We start from the raw sequence: 18,587 nt of genomic DNA on the forward strand, positions 1-18,587 counted from the left end.
CAGGACATTGGCATCACCCGTATGTACCAGGAGTAAAATACCAGGCAGCTCCTCCAGAGCTCTTGACAGCCCAGCAACAGTGACACAGCTTCGTCCCTGTGTCCCCACCCACCCCCACAACTGGGACAGACAGAGAGGTCACTGGCACATTGTAAATGTTTATTGAAAGAAATTGAGAACCGCCTCCCCCCTTCACATGCAGGTGGACACCCACTATAGCTCCTGATGGCTTCAAGGACACGCATGCCTTCCCACCTCCCCACCAGCCCCTCTGCCAGGCCCAGGGGTGCCCGTGCCCCCGCTGCCCCCTTTCTCTCTGGAGCCCCACTCCCAGCCCATATGGCAGAGGGGAGGAAAGTGCTGGTCCCAGGGAGGGGGCCCTGGCCTTGAGCCACAGACCCCGGGCAGGAGTGAGGGGTCAGCATGCACTGGTCCTGTCTACCTCTCCAGGCAGACAGTTGGGGGAGGGGTTTCTAATCCGAAGCCCCTGGCTCCATTGGTAGCTCTAACCAGGGCCCCAGAAGCTGGGCTGGCTGCTGGCCAGCATGGTACCTGGACAACCTGTCTCTGGACATTTTCCAAAAATGACAGACACCACTCCCACCCGGGGGTCGTTCCTGGCCCTCCCGGCAGCCTGTGAGCTGCAGCCTGCGCTCCCTGCCCAGTCTAGAGCCCTGAGCTCCTCACAGTGGCCGGGGCTGATGGAGAGAGCCAGTGGGCCCTTCCCATCCAGCAGCTTCCAGGTAAACCCCAGATTTTGCCTCTGCCGGCTGGGGTGAAGTGCCATGGGTTCAGCAGCACCAAGGCACCGGGAGGGCTCTGTCCCCGATGCTTCCAAGTGTGTTCTGCCCCCCAAAAGAGCTCAGGTGCTCTCTGAGGGAGCAGGAGGAGGAGGAGTCCTGGCTGGAGAGCAGGTGAGAGACCTGCTCTTGAATAGGCCCTGAAGGGACAGGCTGCCTGGATGCCGTCCTTGCCTTGGGACTCAGGACAGGGCAGGAGAAAGAAGGGGTTTTTGTCCTGTCTGTCTTCTCCTATCCTTGCAGAGGCCACACGTATCTCTTCCTGCTCTCTCTGCTCTCCTGTTGAGGAGTTGGCTGGGAGTCTACCCTGAGTGCGACTTGCTGTAATGCTCACTGATCTACCTGGGGAGCAGAACAGCTCTCCCCCAACACAGCCACCTTGAAGAGCTGGAGAGGCACAGCTCTGTCCCCTGCTGAGATGCCCAGACTACCCTCTGAGCCTGAAGACCCTGCCAGGTGCAGGGCCTCTGGGAGGCAGGCAGGCACCTTCATGCCCAGCACCACCCTGGCCTGAGGACATAGGGCCAGCCTGATCCCGGCTCCTCTGGGCTTCTGGACTTAACTTCAGCCCTGGCCTCTCTGTCCCTCTTCCCTTCAGCTGCTACCTGCCTCTCCCAGGAACTCTGTGCCAAACAAGTCCTCAGAATCGGATTTATTACTGGGCCCTCTCCCTGGGGTCTCCCTTCCCGGGGACTCTGGGTCCAGACAGAGTGAGAGAGGGCACGTGCCCCCAAGAGTGTGGGGCTAGGCCAGCCCAAGCCTGGCACCCAGGCCCACCCCCCTGGTGAGGCCTGTGCCCGCTGAGCCTGGTGGCTGCCCGCACCCAGGTGCCAGTGCCACCCTGCCCGCCCCTAGCTCTTCTTGGCCTCCTGCTCCCGGCGCCGCAGCTTCTCCCGCTGCCTCGCAGCCTTCTCCTGGGCCTTGCGCTCCTTCTCCGCAGCTGCTGCCAGTTCCTTCAATTTCCGCTTCACTAGTGCCCGGTCATGCGAGTTGCTGAGCCCCAGGCTCTGGGGGGAAAATTCCAGGGTGGAGGAGAGCATCCCAGAACCTTCCAGGTTCAGCTCCAGCCAACACAAGCCCGGGGCTTCCTTCCGTCCCAGCCATACACCCTGAAGGGCAGCCTCTGCCTCCTACTGTGACTTGCCCAGGGATCAGAAGCCTCAGTGAGAGTGTGGAATTGGAGTGGTTGGGAGAGATGAGGCTTGAGGTGGGCCTCCCCATCCGTGTCTTCCCTCCTTCCACTTGGGGTTTCAGCCTCCACACAACCCTGCCCAACCTGCTGAGGCCCAAAGATGGGGAGTGACTTGCTCAAGGTCACAGAGCTAGTTGGTGGCCAAGGCCCCTCCCCACTACCCCCAAGCAACTCAGATGACAGCTGGAGACAGGCTGGGAACCTTCCAGCAGAGTTCAGAGGCCACCCTGCAAACTGTCCCCATGACACATCACTACCGCTAGCCTCTGAGACTGAGAATGGGGCGGAGCTGACCAGGGAGAGGCTTGGCTTCCCATGATACTGGAAAACTCAAGTTCCAGAGGTCAGATGACCGTCCCAAAGGGAAAGGTCAGCTTGGAGGCTTGGGCTGGAGCTAGATGATCAAGTTCAAGTGGTGGGCTTGGATTTCCAGCTGGACTGGGGTCCCTTACCAGACCCCTGTAGGACCATCCTAGAGGTCACAGGTCTCAGCAGTGGCTGGAGAGCGGAAAGGCAGCTCAGGAAGCTGGGCCGAGGGTCAAAGTAGCATGAGGAGTTCCCCAACCTTGAAGTTGCCTCAAGCTCTGTCTGGGTCATGACCTTTGCACTCTGACCTACCTTCAGTTTGCTTCCATCCAGCTGCAGGAGTTGTGGCCCGTCCACTTGCCGGGCCGCAAACTCAGCGGCGTACTGCTCCAGATTGAGGCTATGCAGCCACTGGCCCACCTGCTGGCTGGTCCAGTGCTGGACAGTAGGGAGGGGCTCATCCAGGAACTGGGACAGAGACGAGGAGAATGTGGGGAGAGGCTCGACCGCAGCCTGCACACTCAGCAGGACTCCAGCCGGCATGGCGGCCAGCCTCACTCACCTCATCTGAAGACTGGGACAGCGTGTGGTAGGGGTAGGAACACTTGGCCTCCTGCCGGGGACCACTCGGGATCTTGGGGCTGCTGCTGGGGGGCGTGGAGTCGTCACTCAGGGTGGATTCCTATATGGGAAGGGGTGTGTGCTGATGAGGAAGGGAGCCCCCTTGGGCCCACCACCCTGTCTACATGGAGCTGAAGTCCTGGACTAGGCACCCAAAGTTGCTCAGTGCCCTCTGAGCACAAGCTGGGAGCTGGGCAAACACAGGACATGGTAACTTGTGTGACATGTCATGACCTGGGGCCTTTGAGAGGCAGGCAGCCATCTAGGGGGCACAGGGCTAGAACTAAGCCAGACAGAAGAACTGGCAGGAACAGAGGTGTTAGGTTCGGTGCTGCTTCCTACAAGAAGCCCACCAGGACTCCCTCAGGTTGGGTCAGTTGTCCTTGGGACCTGACTCCTGTGTCACCTCGCTGGTAGATGCCCTCACTGGATTATCAGTTCTATAAGGGCCTATGCTGGATCTTGTCTACCACAGTGTCCCCAGGGCTGGGGGTTATGGAGCTTTGCAATGAAATCTGTGCAAGTCAGTGAGCAGGTCCCCTCTGTGGGACCCTTCATTTGTCATCTGTACAATAGAGGAGTGAGCCTGCCTCCCCCACCTCACTGTTAAAGCAAAAAGGTGTGCTTGGGGCGTGGTGACCCTGGAGAGTGCCGATGAACATGAGCACACACTCAGTGTGGCTTCTGTCCCTGGGCTTGCTCCTCCTGCAGGGCTGTGAGCTCTCAGAGCACCAGGCTGGGTCCTGTTCACCTCTATATCTCTGAAGCTTCACCCCACAAGCAGGTGGCCCAACTCCTAACAGGGTGTCACATCAGACCTGAGCCAGGCAGAGGGGTTAGCAGGCAAGGAGACCCCAGGCTGGGTGAACAGCAGGGCCCCAGTGTCAGAGACGCGGGAGGCCATGAATGAGTGAGGCAATGAACTACTGAGATGAGTGAATGAACTCAGGTGACGATGGAGTCATGGAACACACAGTGGCTCTGAGGTGGACAAATGGATTCTAGGAGGGCCTGGATTCCCGTCTGATTATGGTGTAGTATGTCACCTGAATCCAGGGGCCAGTTTGGGGGCAAGAAAGTCCTGGGATTACCTGTGACGCTGACTTCTTGGGACTGAACCCCTCATGTTTAGGGGAGCAGGCAGGAGAAGTGACGTTGCCTGAGGACGCTGAACCCTTGCCGCTGTCTGTGAACCAGGAAAAGGGCAGGAACGGGGAGGCCCCTGACCGGCCAGACCCTTCCACCGACTCCCTGTGAAGAGAGCACCCAGCATGGGTGTGGGCACCAAGGGGAGGCTGGGAGCTGACGGTGGGCACTGTGGGCACCTCTTACCTGCTGCCCATGGACAGGCGGTTGCTGCCCTTCTCCTTCCGGCTCTTGCCAGTGGATGCTCGGCGGAGGGTGACCCTGTGGGGAGGGCAGGGGAGTGGCAGAGCTGCTCTTACCCCAGCAGCTTCAGCTCTGGACCGTGGCCCCTCCTTCACTCACCCCAGGTCCAGAAACTTCCGGCGCGTCTTCTTATCCAGACCGATGGTGGGGCTGGCAGGCTCAGGAGGGCTGGCATCCCGGCTGTCATCTTTCGGGGACAGGGGGAGCAAAGAGCCAGTACAGTGGCTTGCCTATCTTCTCTGGCGGGTTGGCATATTCTTGACTTAGAATCAGCCACCCTGGCTCTGGTGTCCTTCACTAGCTGTGTGACCTAGGATAAGTCACTTTTTCCTCTGAGATTCTGTCATTTCAAATGTGGGGGTAATAATCTCTGACCATGTCATGGTACCTTTGAGATGCATAGGAAAGGCTCTGACAAACCTTAAAGCACTTTACAAATTGACAAGGTAGGGACCACTACTATTTTTTGGGGGAGTGTAAGTTCTGGGGATAGAATTCAGGAGCACTCAACCACTGAGCCACATCCCCAGCCCTATTTTGTATTTTATTTAGAGACAGGGTCTCACTGAGTTGCTTAGTGCCTTGTTTTTTGCCGAGGCTGGCTTTGAACTCGCTATCCTCCTGCCTCAACCTCCCAAGCCTCTGGACTACAGGCGTGTGACATGGCAGCCGGTGGATCACTACTATTTACTGTTAACTTTATCCTGGCCTTCCAATCTTGGCTCAAATGTCATTTCCTCAGAGGAGTCTTTGATGATGCTCTCAAATAGGTCAGATACCCTGATAACAGGCACTTCCACCGCCATGCACATTTCCTGCGTAGCAATCATTACACTTTGTAACTGCACATTTATTAAGGGATGGTTCTATTGTTGCTCCTCTAAACTATACACCCCAGGAGGACAAGGACTGCCTCTATTTGCCCTATTTGTGCCCCAGGATCCAGCAGTGTCTGGCACATAGTAATTTCTCTGTAAAGGAATGAATGAACCTTGGTGTTCATTCTCCCCAGCTCCCCATGGCCACCCAGTTCCACTGGGCGCAGCCACTGCCTCGGTGTCGCGGGGCGCGGCTGGGGAAGCTGTGGTGGCTGTGCGCACCGGCAGGGGGCGCCGTCCGCGCTCACCTTCGCTGTGCGGCTCCGCGCGCGGGTGGCGGCGTACGAAGCTGGGCGAGCTGTCCGAGGAGGGTGCGGAACGCGGCGGCGAGCTGGAGGCGGCAGCCAGGCCCTCGTGGGAGGCCGCGTTGTGCAGGGGCCGATAGCGTGTGAGCGGCGACGGAGGCGGCTCGTCCTCGTCCAGACTGCGCCGCAAACCAGGAGGCTCCAGGCAGAAAGATCCCCCGCCCGGGGAGCCAGGGCCCGAGTGCAAAGGCGAGCGCAGCCGGTGCAGGGGACTCCCGCAGCCATCGGTCACCTGGGGGAGGGGACAGCCGTTCATCCTCCCCACTGTGCTGGAGCCCTGGCTCCTGAGTCCTTCTGGGGCCTGGAGGGAAGGTCTCCCCGTGAGCTGCATAGGGAAGGGTTGAGGTCCCCGGCCTTGCTAGCTATTATTGTGACCAATACTGAACCTGTGCTGGCCTCAGCTTCCTGATCTGCAAGCTGGGTCTTGGGGCACAACCAAGGCAAGTGGAGCTTCTACTTTAATAGGAGGAGCCGGCCAGACGTGAAGTGCGCTAACATTTGGTAGCATTATTATTACATCAGCGCTCTGGGAATGAGGCTTCCCCCAAGGGCAGGGAAAGCCCAGGGGAATGAGAGGTGTGTGGGTGTGGGGGTGGGTGGGTGTTGCCCCAACCTTGCCTCCAGGCCCATCGGAACCTTCACCATCCTCAGCAGAGCTGGCACTGTCCCGAAGCCTGGAGCGGGATGGCCGATGTCTTCGGCCCTTGGCCAGCAGCTGGGCCCGGGCCTTGTGTAAACTGCTGTCCAGTCTGGCGGTCTCTGGCACAGCCAAGTCCAGATCTGCAAACCAGGTGAATGGGCAGAGACCAGTCACCTGAAGGTGGAGAGCCCAGAGGCCCACCTTGTTCACACCCCAGGCATTAAGCCAGTACTTCTGAGTGCTAGGCACTGCAAGGCCAGGGAGATGGAAATCAGGACCCCCCTCCGCAGACTGGGGGAGACCTAATCATGTCAGCACATAAGTACAGCCTGCATAGAGGCACAGAGCAGCCGTATTTGGAGGGGTCAGAGGGGGAAACGCCAACCCAGCTCCTAAGGTCTGGAGGGGAGTTTCCAAATGACTAGGTGGCATACGGAAGCGGGGATGACACCTCTAGGGGTGGTGGGAGGGAAGCTCTGTAGGGAGAGGAACTGGACAAGGCTGCAGACATCATGGTGATCCTGGCTACCACTCAAGAAGCAACTACAATGCACCAGACACTACAAACATCATCTCTCATTCAAAACAACTCTGAGAGCCAGGTGTGGTGGCACATGCCTAGAATCCCAGCAATTGGGGAGGCTGAGGCAGGAGGATCACAAGTTCAAGGCCAGCTTCACAATTTATCAGGGTCCTAAGCAACTCCGTGAGATCCTGTCTCAAAATTTAAAAAATTTAAAGGAAAAAAAGAAAGGGCTGGGGATGTGGCTCAGTGGTTAAGTGCCCCTGGGGTTCAAACAAAAAAAATTTGATACAAAAAAAGAAAGAAAAGAAAAGAAAAACAACAACCCTGGGAGGGGAGGCCCCCACAGCTACTACACACACTGTACAAACTAAGGCTCAAAAAGGTCGAGTCACTTGACTGAGCCATCAGCTAGCAGTCCTCTGGGATTTGAGCCTGACTAGACTGGCTCCAGAAACTGGCCCTGTGGGGACACTTGCTGTGTCACTCTTAGGGTAGTATTCAGAGAGAACACTGGTGAGTATTTGGGGGCCTGCATTTGAAGTGAGGCAGAGGGACTCCCACAAGCCAGTGGCAGTGGCAGGAAGAAAGTCCCCACAGGCCTCTGAAGCCTGTCCTTGCCATCCGGGGGTCTGTGGCCCAGTGCTAGGTCCTGCATGATGACCCCAAGGAGGAGCAGGCAAACGCAGTGGGTCACACACAAAAGCACTTATGGATGAGTTTCTCTTTTTGTGTACCTACCTGAGAATGGTGCCCTCACGCTGGACTGGACTTGACCTTGGCATTAAGACTCTTCCTGCGCCTCAGCATGGTTCAACCCTTTCCTCTCCACACCTCCCTTGGGACCTCTGGGACCCCATTCCATCCCTCACACACCCTTGTCCTCCTTGTTCTGCCCTCTTTTCTGTAAACACCCCAAACACACCTGGCTTAATGGCCACTTATGCCTATTTCTAGCTGACTGCTCCCCTGAATTCCAAGCCCAGGCACTTGGGCCATGTCCAGGGAACTTGCTGTGACAAAGGACCCCAGACACCTCCAACTCAATACATCAACACAAACCCTCTGCCTTGCCTCAGACTGCTCACCTCTCTGGCTCCCTGAAAGGTCCCACTGCCCACCCAAGCCACCCAGGTTAGGCAGCTCTGGGCTACCGTCCTCCCTCAGCCCCACGCCCAGCTGGAAATTTATATGTCCAACTGTCCACTCAGCACTTCCGCTGACATGTCCGATGGGCTCCTTCTTCTTCCACACCAAAACCCAACCTGTGGCTCTGCCTCCCCATAAGCTGCCCCCCCAGGCTCCCCAGTTTGATAGCTCCACCGGTTCCGTTGCTCAAGTCAACCCCCCAGAGTCATCCTTGACTTCTTTCTCTCCCATCCTACAAACTGATCCAGCCAGAATTCCTGTTGGCTCTACTTTCAAAATATATCTAGACATACTGAAATATTTATGGTGAAGTGATATGATGTTTTGGATTCCGTTCAAAATAATCCAGAGCAATGAGGGCAGAGTGTGGGAGGGACAGAGGCAAAACAAGACTGGCTGTGAGTCGGCGCTTGTTGAAGTGGGGTGACCTGGACATGAGCACATGGCAGAGTACACTGCACTCTTCTTTACTTCCCCCCCCTTTTTTGTTTTTTTTTTTGGTACAGGGACTGAACAAAGGGGTACTTAACTAATGAGCCACATGCTCAGCCACTTTTTTACATTTTATTTTGAGACACGGTCTCGCTGAGTAGCTTAGGGCCTCACTAAATTGCTGAGGCTGACTTTGAACTTGTGATCCTCCTGCCTCAGCCTCCTAAGCCTCTGGGATTACAGGTGTGCGCCCGGCACTCTTCTCCACTTCTGGACATGGTTGGGAGCTGGGGATATAACTCAGCAGTAGAGTGCTTGCCTATCATTTGCAAGGCCCCCGTACCACCAAGGAAAACATTATGGTTGAGACTTTTCAAAATATACTGTTTATGATTGAGTCTACACACACTCATCCATGCACACAAGGACAGGAAAGAGAAGAGGAGGGCGGGGAGCAAGCAGGTACCTACTCACAGCGAGGTACCATCATCTCTTGCCTTGTTTATTATAAAAAACAAAACAAAACAAAAAACCTTCCCCCTTCTTTTGCCACATACAGTCCTTCTGCAGCACACAGCCTGTGTGATCCTAATGAAACCCGATGTTCTGTCACTCCTCTGCTCAGAGCTCTTCTCCCTCCCTCCAGTAACCCTTCCTCACGGAAATCCAGCCTGCACCTCAGGGCCTTTGCATGTCTCTCTTCCTACAGAGACCTTGGCTAGATTTCTACTTGCTTCTCTCCCTCACCTCCTTCAGGTCCTTGCTCAATTTCACACCAAGGCCCTTCAGACTACTCAGTTGATATCACTTTCCCACATACACTCCAAAAGCCCACTCCATTTTTCTTTCCACATCATCTATCACTTTCTGGCATATTGTGTGATTTTATTGTCTCTCTTCATTCATTAGAATGGCAGCTCCAAAAGGACAGATTTTTCTCTATTTTGTTCACTACCCCAGATGCAGAACAATGCCTGGTACATAGTACACATAGTAGGTGCTTAGTAAATACTTATTTTTCATTTTGTTTGTTTTTGCAGTAACCAGGTCCTCACACATGCTAGGCAAGTATCTATCATGAGCTACACTCCTGCCCCTTTTTATTTTGAGGTAGGTTCCCACTGAATTGCTGAGACTGGCCTCAAACTTGTCATCTTCTTGCCCCAGACTTGTAATTTTTTTATTATTATTTAATTTTAGTCCTGGACATTAGACCCAAGGGTGCTTTGCCACCAAACTACATCCCCTGCCTATTTTACTTTTTAATTTGAGACACAATCTCGCTAAGTTACCAATGGTCTTGCTAAATTGCTGAGGCTGGCGTCAAACTTGCAATCTTCTTGCTTCAGCCTCCAGAGTGGCTGGGTTACAGGAGCGCGCCATCACGCCAACATTTTTGTAAGCACTCTTTTAATAAAACAAGGAAGTTCTGTTGACTGGCCTTTCTTGCACACGTCGGGCAGCCTGACCTCCCCATCTAGACTGCACTACCTCAGCTCAGGCCTTCGCTAGTGCCCCCACCTCTGCCAGCGGCTGCCATCCCAGAGCATGGCTTCTGCATCTGGGTACACTTCCCTTCCGCACCTTCCACAGGTGAGAAGAACTTTCCAAAGCACATTTCTTGCCATGTCCCCTACTCTCCTGCTTTGAAACCCTTTGGGGTCTGTCGGGGGTGGTGGTGGGGTGGATCCCAAAGCCAATATAAAGCCTAGCTCCCGAGCCTCAGCCCTGCATCAAGACCTGGAGACCCAGCCCCCCTTTCCGAGTTTCCTGGACTCCTCCTGCGCTAGACTCTTCTATCACACCTCAGGTAAGAGCACAGGCTCTGGAGCTGCATGGCCCAGGCCAAGGGCACTTCTGTCACTTGTCTGGGTGATCCTGGACAAGTTACTTACATTGGGTGCTGGCTCCCTCATCTGTAAAAAGGGGCCAAACTAGCAGTGTCTTACTGAGAGCCTTGTCGTGAACTTTAAGTAGAATCGTCCATATAAAGTGTTTCATCATAATGCCTCCAACTTGGCATTTGCTGCTGATGGCGTGAGCATGTCACTACCCGGTTTTGTTTTGTACCAGGCCTTGTCCTATGCCCGAGGTGGTGAACAATGCTCACACCATGATGATGTATTTCTGCCTGCCTTTGCCTCTGTCCCCACCTGCCCCAACCCTCCCTCAGTGCCACAACTCCACCCTTCTTTGTCTGGCTGACTAACACACCCCTCCTTTTCCCACCTCCTCTGGCCTCACAGGATGGTCATCTTTGTTTGCCTCTGGTGCTCTCAGGATAAGGGCCCCCACTTGCTCCCATCCGAGAAATCAGGCTCCCTAAGGAGAGTGACTTGGTCTGCCTTGTTCTTTGCTGACTCTCCCCAGAGCCTTGCATGGAACCTGGCACCTATTAGGAGCCTGTGGATCTTTCCAGAATGGCTGAAGAGACAAGGATGGCCTGAGGGCTGCTACTCATCTTAGACAGCCAGGCTGAGGCCTGGGTGACAATAAAGAGCTAAGGTAATAGAAAGACCCAGAGTTTTCTACGGAGAGAGAATGGTGCAGGCTTGGGCTTGGAGTGTCTGAGGAGCAGCCAGGGGACTGGTGCAGCCTGCAAAGAGGAGCCAGGAGTGGGCTGGCGAAAGGGGATGATGGAACAGAGAGGCTGCTGCAGCTACCAGGGGCAGTGAGCAGCTGAGGACTCCGAGGGGGCAGATGCTGGCTTAAGGACTGATTTTTAGACCCAGGCTTGGCTCAATTCTCTGGCCCCACAGCTGCACTTGCTTTGCTTCTGGTGTCCACAGCCCCTGGGCTGAAGTGGGGAGGGGTCCTCCTTTCCCAGCCCTCGGGCCCCCTCACCCAGACTCCCCAGGCTGGCCTGGTATCAGCAAGCCCTGAAGACCAAACCTCGGAAGAGGCAGAGCTACTCCCCACTGGGCTCCTCAGTGCCAGGCCCTCCTCTAAGTGCTTCACAATTACTCGCTCATTTTACCTCCCACGACCCAGGAGGAAGGGACACTACCAATCCCCAGGGCAGCCTTAATTTGCCTGAGGGCACAGAGCTGGTAAGATCCTGCCAGGGCTAAAGACAGGCAGTCTGGCATATCTGTAACCACCAAATACACTACATCCTTTCTGAAGCACAAATGGGAGCGACTTTGAGTCAACTCCTGATTTTATGGGCTGGGAAGCTGAAGGTCAAGGAAGAAAGGTTTGGCCTGGGTAGGAGGGAGTTAAGGATGGTGTCCAGGTCTCCTGGCTCCCAGACCTGTACTCTTGCACCCTCTACCCTCCTGTCACTCAGCTGGTGCTCAGCCAACCTGTGCCAAGGAGAAGGGCCCTCTGCTCCTGACTCTGGGCACCACAGTCACCCTCCGTGGGACAGTTTAGAGGGCAAAGGGAATCCTGGTGGTTTCTAAGTTTTTGTTTTGTTTTGGGCACTGGGGATTGAACTCAGTCAGGGGCACTCCACCACTGAGCCACATCCCCAGGCCTATTTTGTATTTTATTTTAGAGACAGGGTCTCACTGAGTTGTTAGCACCTCGCTTTTTGCTGAGGCTGGCTTTGAACCTGGGATCCTCCTGTCTCAGCCTCCTGACCTGCTGGGATTACAGGCAGGTGCAACTCTACCCTGACAGTTTAGAAGTTTTGAGGTGAGGTTACCAGCCTCTCCTGGACCCCTTGGTCTGCCAGGCCCCTCAACCCCTTCTTCCACCTCTTGCCATTCCCTGCTCCCTCCTCTGTGCCCCCTCTTCTTCCCTCCTGCCCTGGGCAGTGGGAATAATGAATATTTAATTGCCTTTCCCATCAGGAAGCAAGGCCCAGCTATCTCAGTAGAAAAGGGAAACAGGAAAGGCCTGGGTGAGGAACAGAGGGTGGAGACTGGAGGGGGAGGGGAGGCAGGAAAGCCCAGGGGAGGGACAGCTCACCTGTTAAGCCAAGGGTTAGGCTGAGCCTGTGTGGGGACACAGGGACCCAGAGACTGAGGCCCAGGGGAGCCCCTGGGAGCCTGGGATGGGAAGCAGTGTTCCTCAGAAGCCAAGAGGCAGCAGCCCTGGTGTCACTGTGGCCAGGAGCAGTGACAGGGAAAAGAGAGGAGGAAGATGGATATAGGAAGGCAGGGGAAAGAAGCTGGGAGCCCCTTGGTGTTCCGGGTATAGGAGCCCCCCACGCCACACACCTTAATCCAGCTGGGAAACAGCTTCTCCACCCCAGGGCCTGCTAGGAATGCCGCCCCACTGGGGCAGTCAATTTCCAAATGCAGGTACAGGTGACCACGCAGGCACCCAAGTATGTGCTGAGGACAAGGCCATGCAGACCAGCATGTGGGGCTGATGTGGGGGTGTGAGGTTGTATGTGTGCTGCATTTGATTCCAGGGCAGAGCCCTGGAGTGAGGTCCCATGCACTATGCAGGTGACTAGGAAGTGATGCGTGTTGTCTGGGCTGGAATAGACAGGGATGGAGCACAGTGAGTCAGGCAGTCTGGGGTTCTAGCCCCAGGCCTCTCACCTAACTTATCATGTGATCTTTAGAGCAAGTCACTTTAACACTGCATTCTATGCTCCTTTTCTGTATAGAAATGACACAGTGCATGTGAGATGGAGTAAGATAAGTAGATGAGGACCCACTAAGATAGTAGTGACAGATTCAGGCCACAATACACACACACATACACACACACACTGAACACCCGAAGGTCCTCTCTCCCCCATTCCATGCCCAGTAGCCTTGGAAAGAAGTGCTCTTTGGCTGTGTCTATTGGTAGAGATGGAGTCAAATAGAACTTACCAAAAACCTCATCTGCGGGTTCTCGGAGCTTTGAAGAAGCCATGACTCAAGAGAGCTGTGGAGACAAATAGAGAGAAAGAAAAAGAGACCCTGGATAAGAGGTTCAGGTTGGTCAAGTCAGGGGACAGGTCCATGGCTACACCTGCTCCTGGTCTGCTGGCCCTCACTTTCCCTCAAAGCTTTTCTTACAGCCCTGGGAGAGAAGCCATCTGAGTCCTCCTCTACACTGGGGGTGTTAGGGCAGCAAGCACAAGCAGAAGGGGATGGCTGAGCCAACCCTGAGCACAGATGCAGCTGGCCCTGCAGTGGTCCAAGCCTGTTGCCTTCACTCAGGGCTCTTCACTGTCCTGGGCCCTTCCATCACTAGTATCCCCTAAAAAAGCTTTCAATCATCATAAACCGTCCAACATCAAGTGTAGAAGAAGTCATGGAGATTATTAAATCTGATCCTCTGATTTTACAAACACAGAAACAGAGGAGGGAGTGGCTAACCCACAATCACATAGCAAGTTAGTGGTAAATACAGAATCAGAGCCCAGGGTCTTCCATCCATCTACCTATCCATTTATCTACCCATCTGCTTGATCTGCTTGATTATCCACCATCCATCCAGTCATTCATCCATTCCTCCCCCAACTTGTCTAATATCCATCCCCCCATCCCATCCATCCAATATCAACCTCAATCCATCCATCCACCCATCTTTGCAACTATCAGTTCTGTGCCCATCTTCCATCCACCATCCAATCCTGCTTCCCCCCTCCCCACTGTACACTGGGGCCCTCACCACCTGCCTTTCTGAACATGACTGTTCAGGAAACTGGCACCATCAGCAGGGCCACTGTTCTAGGCAGACTCTCAGTTCTCCCTGTTCTTGACAGACGCACAGATGCAGGAGGGTATGAGGAGTACTCACAGCAGAACAGTGGACAGCCAATGCTCAGAGCATCAAGTATGTTCTGGGAATGAGTGTGGATGGACCACATTATTTTGTTCTTGTTTGCTTATTTGGTGGGAAGCAGGAAGGGATGGCAGGTAGGGAAGCCGGATATAGCAGGTGAAAGCATTTGGACAGGCTTTCCTAGCAGATGTAGGGGAATACTGATGAGAAGACAAGGAGGAAGCCTGGGAGTCACTGACGGTTTAAGGCAGGAACACTGCATAGCCAAGACATGATCTTCAGTTACTTCTAACACTCAGGTCCCTTAGAAAAGGGCATGGCACTGGACTACACCATGTCCTTGACAGATGTACAGAGAAGCTGGAGCACATACCTTCCGCCCCTCCTTCTCTGTTCCTAATGGTCTCACTGTGAGCCAGCCAGGCTTGAGATCTTAGTATCCCCACTTTTCAGATGTGAAAACTTGAGATGCAGAAGAAGCAGAACTCTGCCTTGACCCATGCCTGGTTCTCAGCGCTATCTTGAGGGATGGCCTGAAATTCCTGGGGTACTCCTGAGGAAAAATACCCCCTAGGGGAAGGGACAGGGGAGAGACAGGGGAGCTGGTATACACAGCCTGGGATTAGGGGAAGTATTAAACCCATATTAAAACCACCTCCACCCCAGACACCATGGATACCTAGGGTTGAGCAGGGTAGGGGAGGAGTTGGTGATGCAGGGCCTCCAAGAACCTTCCCAACATTCTTGAACTCTGGGGATTAATAGTAGCCAAGATCTAGAATGGTTCTTCCTGCCCTGAGGGGTCAGATGAGAAGGGAGGCTACCCCAAAGAATAAACCAAATTCTCACACTGGATCACAAAGCCTTATCTGACACCAGGGCCCAGCTGTCCCCTCTTCCAGAAAGCTGTCATAGTAGTTCTCCTGTCTATTTTTCTTCATAGTTTCTAAACTCACCCTTCTCCAATCAGTGGCAAATGAGGAATTTTTCAGACTTCACTGATTCCCTACATGGGTCTTCTCTCCCCATATCAGATGGGAGAGAGGCCATGTATTCCCCCATTAGAACAGGGGCTTTCAAGACAGGAGCTTCCCATCAGAATAGGGGTCCTCTGAGGGCAGCAGTGGTGTCTCCTCTTAGACACTGAGAAGGGAAAGCTCATGTGCTCTTTATTCAGGGACTCAGTCCAGGACTGAGACCCTCTTGTGTGTGGAAACCCCTTTCAGCACCCTCTGGGCTGAGCTAGGGCTTCCAGGTGGCACCCACTCTCAGTCCACCTGATTCAACACAAACTGCTTTTGCTTTTCCCTTCAACAGCCAGCTCCCTAGGGTGTATGAGGGACCCAACCCTCCCTACACCGCTCCATGGAGAATTCTAGGGAAGCTTGATATGTAGAAGGTCACTAGATCCTGCCACCTCTCCTTCCAAAATTGAGTCTTGGAAAATTAGATACTCAACCTCACCCTTTTCCCTGGGTGAGAAGTGTACATGAGCACGTACACACACACACACACACACACACACACACACACACACACACACACAAACATACTCCTAGACAGGTAACAAGGGTAGAAATGAGCCTGTTCCTCTGGACAGCCACATTACCAGACCATTCTCTTCCCCTATAACTTCCAGTTTCTGGAGGAGCATCAATGACCTCTGACTTTCTTCTGGGAGAAAGGGATGCAGGTGAGTTAAAAAAAATAAATCTGGTACCCAAGGGAAGGAGAAAGAGAAAGTAGAGGTGCACAATCTAGGGAGGAAGCAGGAGTAGGAATAAATAAGCATGCCAATAAGAGATTGGCGACATCAAAGGGGGCTGAGAAGAAAGAGCCAAAAGGAGCAGAGTGGGGCCAGAAAAGCAGTGGAGAAGGCAGAGGGCTGGGAGCCCAGAGTGGGGCCCAGGGTGGGGTGCCAGAGAGCCACTGCCTACAGGCTAGAGGAAAGAAAGGGGCCCAGGAAGAGGAGAGAGAGAGAGAGAGAGAGAGAGAGAGAGAGAGAGAGAGAGAGAGAGAGAGAGAAAGAAAGAGAGAGAGAGACACTGACAGACAGACAGACTCAGAGAAAGTGCAACTGGGAAGGCCAGGCAGGATGGACTGTGGATCTAGGGAGGCTGTGCCCCTCCCTATGTGGCCAGTCTTCCACAGGCCCCAGGCTGGGGACAGCCTGCAGGAGTCTGACACCCCTCTTAAGCTCCGCTGGACAGCGGGTGGAGGTGGGGACGGCTACCTATTTCACTCCCAAGGCCCCTCTCCCTAATCACAGCGGGTGGCCAGTTTCTCTCCAACCCACCAGTCCAACTTCTTGCTGGGCACGAAGGAGTTAAGTCCTCTACCCCTTCCCCCACACCAGTGGGTTTTTTTTTTATTATTAATTTCTCTGGGAGAGAGGGAGGGGATTAGGGACACAAATCCTATCTCCGCCCCCTCCCCTGACAGCCCAGCTCCCCAGCCCCGCGGGTTCCCCTAGGGATAGGGGGAAAAGGTCCCTATCCCTTGGACCCATCCAACCCCACTCGGGCCAAGTGGCCGGCCCGGCTTCCCTGTCCACCCCGGGGGCCCGGCCTCTCACCTCTAGCATCGGTCATCTTCAGTGGCTGGCGCCTCGGGAACCCCTCAGGCCCATGGTGCTCAAGGCGGGGGCCGGTCAGGAGAGGGGCGAGGGACCGTCACCCCGGCCGCGGGGGGCTCCGGGCTGGCTCAAGACGCTCCATCCCGGGGTGGGGGGGAGGGTCGGCGGGGAGGGTCCCGCAGCCGGAGAGAAATGGAGAGCGGGGGCAGTTTGGGGGCAGAGGAAGGTTTGCAGGAAGCAGGAGCGAGGGCGGGGCTGGACCTGGAGACCTGACGGAAGGATGCTCCGTGTGTGCGTGCGTGTGCGTGTGTGTGTGAGTGTGTGTGAGTGTGTGAGTGTGAGAGAGCGCGAGGGAGCGAGCGCGCGCGCGAGCGGAGGAGCGCCACCTCCCGCCCCGCCCCCGCCGGCCCGGCGGGTCGAGGCCTCGGCCTGGGAGGCGGATTCGCTCGGCGACGCGTCCGCGGGGTCGACGGGGGTTCCCGGGAAGGGGCGTGCGGGGGCGCGTGGCGGGGAGGCCGGGCGCCGGGAGACAAAGAGCGGGCGGCTGGGGGCGGAGGCGGCGGGATCCGAGCGGAAGGAGGCGGCGGGCGCCTCGGCCGGCCCAGCCCGGGGTATCCCACTTGCAGCTACTTCTCGGCCCGCGGGAGACGCCACGCACTGGAGCCGGCGCGGGGGCAGGGGAGCGGCCGAGAGGCGGCCCCACTGGGCTTCCGCCCAGTCTGCAGGGCCCGTGAGGACTCCTGATTGACTCACTCACACACTCATTCAAAACACCCGCCCAGCAGCCAGCCCCGCGCTGAAGCCGGAGGGGACCGCAGTGAACCCAACCGACCCAGTCCAGGCCGAGGGCGCTGGCCGTGCAGCCCTGAGGACTGACGAGTAGAGAGGCCCTCCCCAGCCCCGGGCTGTGGGCCGGGTCTCAAGAGGACACTTCGACCGGGAGGGAGAGAGGACGCGAGGGCGCCTGGTTGGTTTGGGGAGAGTGGACAGGGAGGATTCCTACAGGAGGAGGATTCCTACAGGCCGTTAGGGGAGAAATGCTCATCGCCATAGGGGTTGCGGGTGAAGGGGCCAGAGGGGAAGACCAGCTGATGCTGCAAAGGTGCACGGGGAGGTTTGGCGTTCCATTCTAGTAGCCATGGGGGAGGGAGGTGGAGAACGTTGACGCAGGAGAGAGGGGTGCAGTTCTGCGTTTTGGGAAGAACCCTTGGCTCCTCAGTGGAAAGCTGATTGCAGAGGACATCCTGAGGGCAAGAGCCCCTTCAAAAGAGGCTGTGAAGAAATGACAGTAGCGGACAAGAAGAGTAAAAATCAAGTTGAGAACTATCCAGGATATAGAAGGAAGTGAATCAAGTGGCAGGAATTGAAGGCTGGCTGGACAGAATTGAGGGAGAAGGAGGGATCTTGGATGGCTGTGGATATTGGCTAGAGGCAGGAAGCCCTAGAGCTGGGTGGGGTAAAGGAGGGATGAGCTCAGACTTGGACCTGGTGAGCCAGCGGGAGGTGGTGGTGGAGGAGAGGTACCCAGGGAGATCATGTAATCAACAACTAGCTGCCGTAGGCAGGGATTGAGGTGTGTCAGGCACTCTACTAAGTACTTATCAGATTATTAATGTCATCCTCACAATAAATCCATAAGGTAGGTGTTTGTTACCCCCTACCTTGGAGAAGCTAGAGACTTAGAAGGAATAGAGACGTAGAAGGAAAGTGGTTTAGGAGCAGGTGGTGAAGCTGGAGAAGGGTCTTGAATTCATGAGGCCAAAAGGTTAGAGAAGGAAAGCTCCCTCAGGGCCCATCCATATCTGCAGTCTGAGGCCTCCAAGGGTCTGTGGCATGGAACTGTAGGTGAGGGCAGATCCTAGGAGATCTGTGGAAGTCTGGGACTCTCTGGATATCTATAGGATCTGCTAGCAGCCATGGGTTGCTGAGGGGGTAGGGTCTCTGGTGACAGCCTGTTTGGGCTGTGTCTGGAGTGTTTTAAGAGAATGTGGTTTACAGGCTGAGATCTGGAGTAGGGGGATTGAATATATAACCCATATAGATCCCAAGAGTTGGGGGGTGGTGGTGATAGAATATAAGGACACTGAGGCATTCTGGGGGA

At 55.3% G+C, this 18,587-nt stretch overlaps 1 protein-coding gene across 4 annotated transcripts; it reads right to left on the reverse strand.

Annotated features, from left to right (window-relative positions):
* Positions 1-138: 138 nt before the first annotated feature.
* Samd14 (sterile alpha motif domain containing 14) lies at positions 139-17,184 on the reverse strand. Of its 4 annotated transcripts, none has more exons than XM_040268918.2 (11): positions 16,487-17,184; positions 14,285-14,481; positions 13,011-13,065; positions 6,110-6,271; positions 5,435-5,723; positions 4,408-4,495; positions 4,252-4,326; positions 4,011-4,170; positions 2,861-2,980; positions 2,611-2,766; positions 139-1,807 (listed from the first exon to the last, which is right to left on the reverse strand). In XM_040268918.2, exons 3-11 carry the CDS (start codon positions 13,020-13,022, stop codon positions 1,652-1,654), a joined length of 1,218 nt encoding a protein of 405 aa, XP_040124852.1. In that variant the 5' UTR covers positions 13,023-13,065; positions 14,285-14,481; positions 16,487-17,184; the 3' UTR covers positions 139-1,651. The 4 variants fall into 4 exon arrangements, with proteins under 4 accessions (XP_040124852.1, XP_021579822.1, XP_040124851.1 ...); XM_021724147.3 differs by having other exon boundaries at positions 6,105-6,271; positions 16,487-17,180; XM_040268917.2 differs by lacking the exon at positions 14,285-14,481.
* Positions 17,185-18,587: the final 1,403 nt, after the last annotated feature.

Source organism: Ictidomys tridecemlineatus, chromosome 3 (genome assembly GCF_052094955.1).
Source record: "Ictidomys tridecemlineatus isolate mIctTri1 chromosome 3, mIctTri1.hap1, whole genome shotgun sequence".
NCBI lineage: Eukaryota > Metazoa > Chordata > Mammalia > Rodentia > Sciuridae > Ictidomys > Ictidomys tridecemlineatus.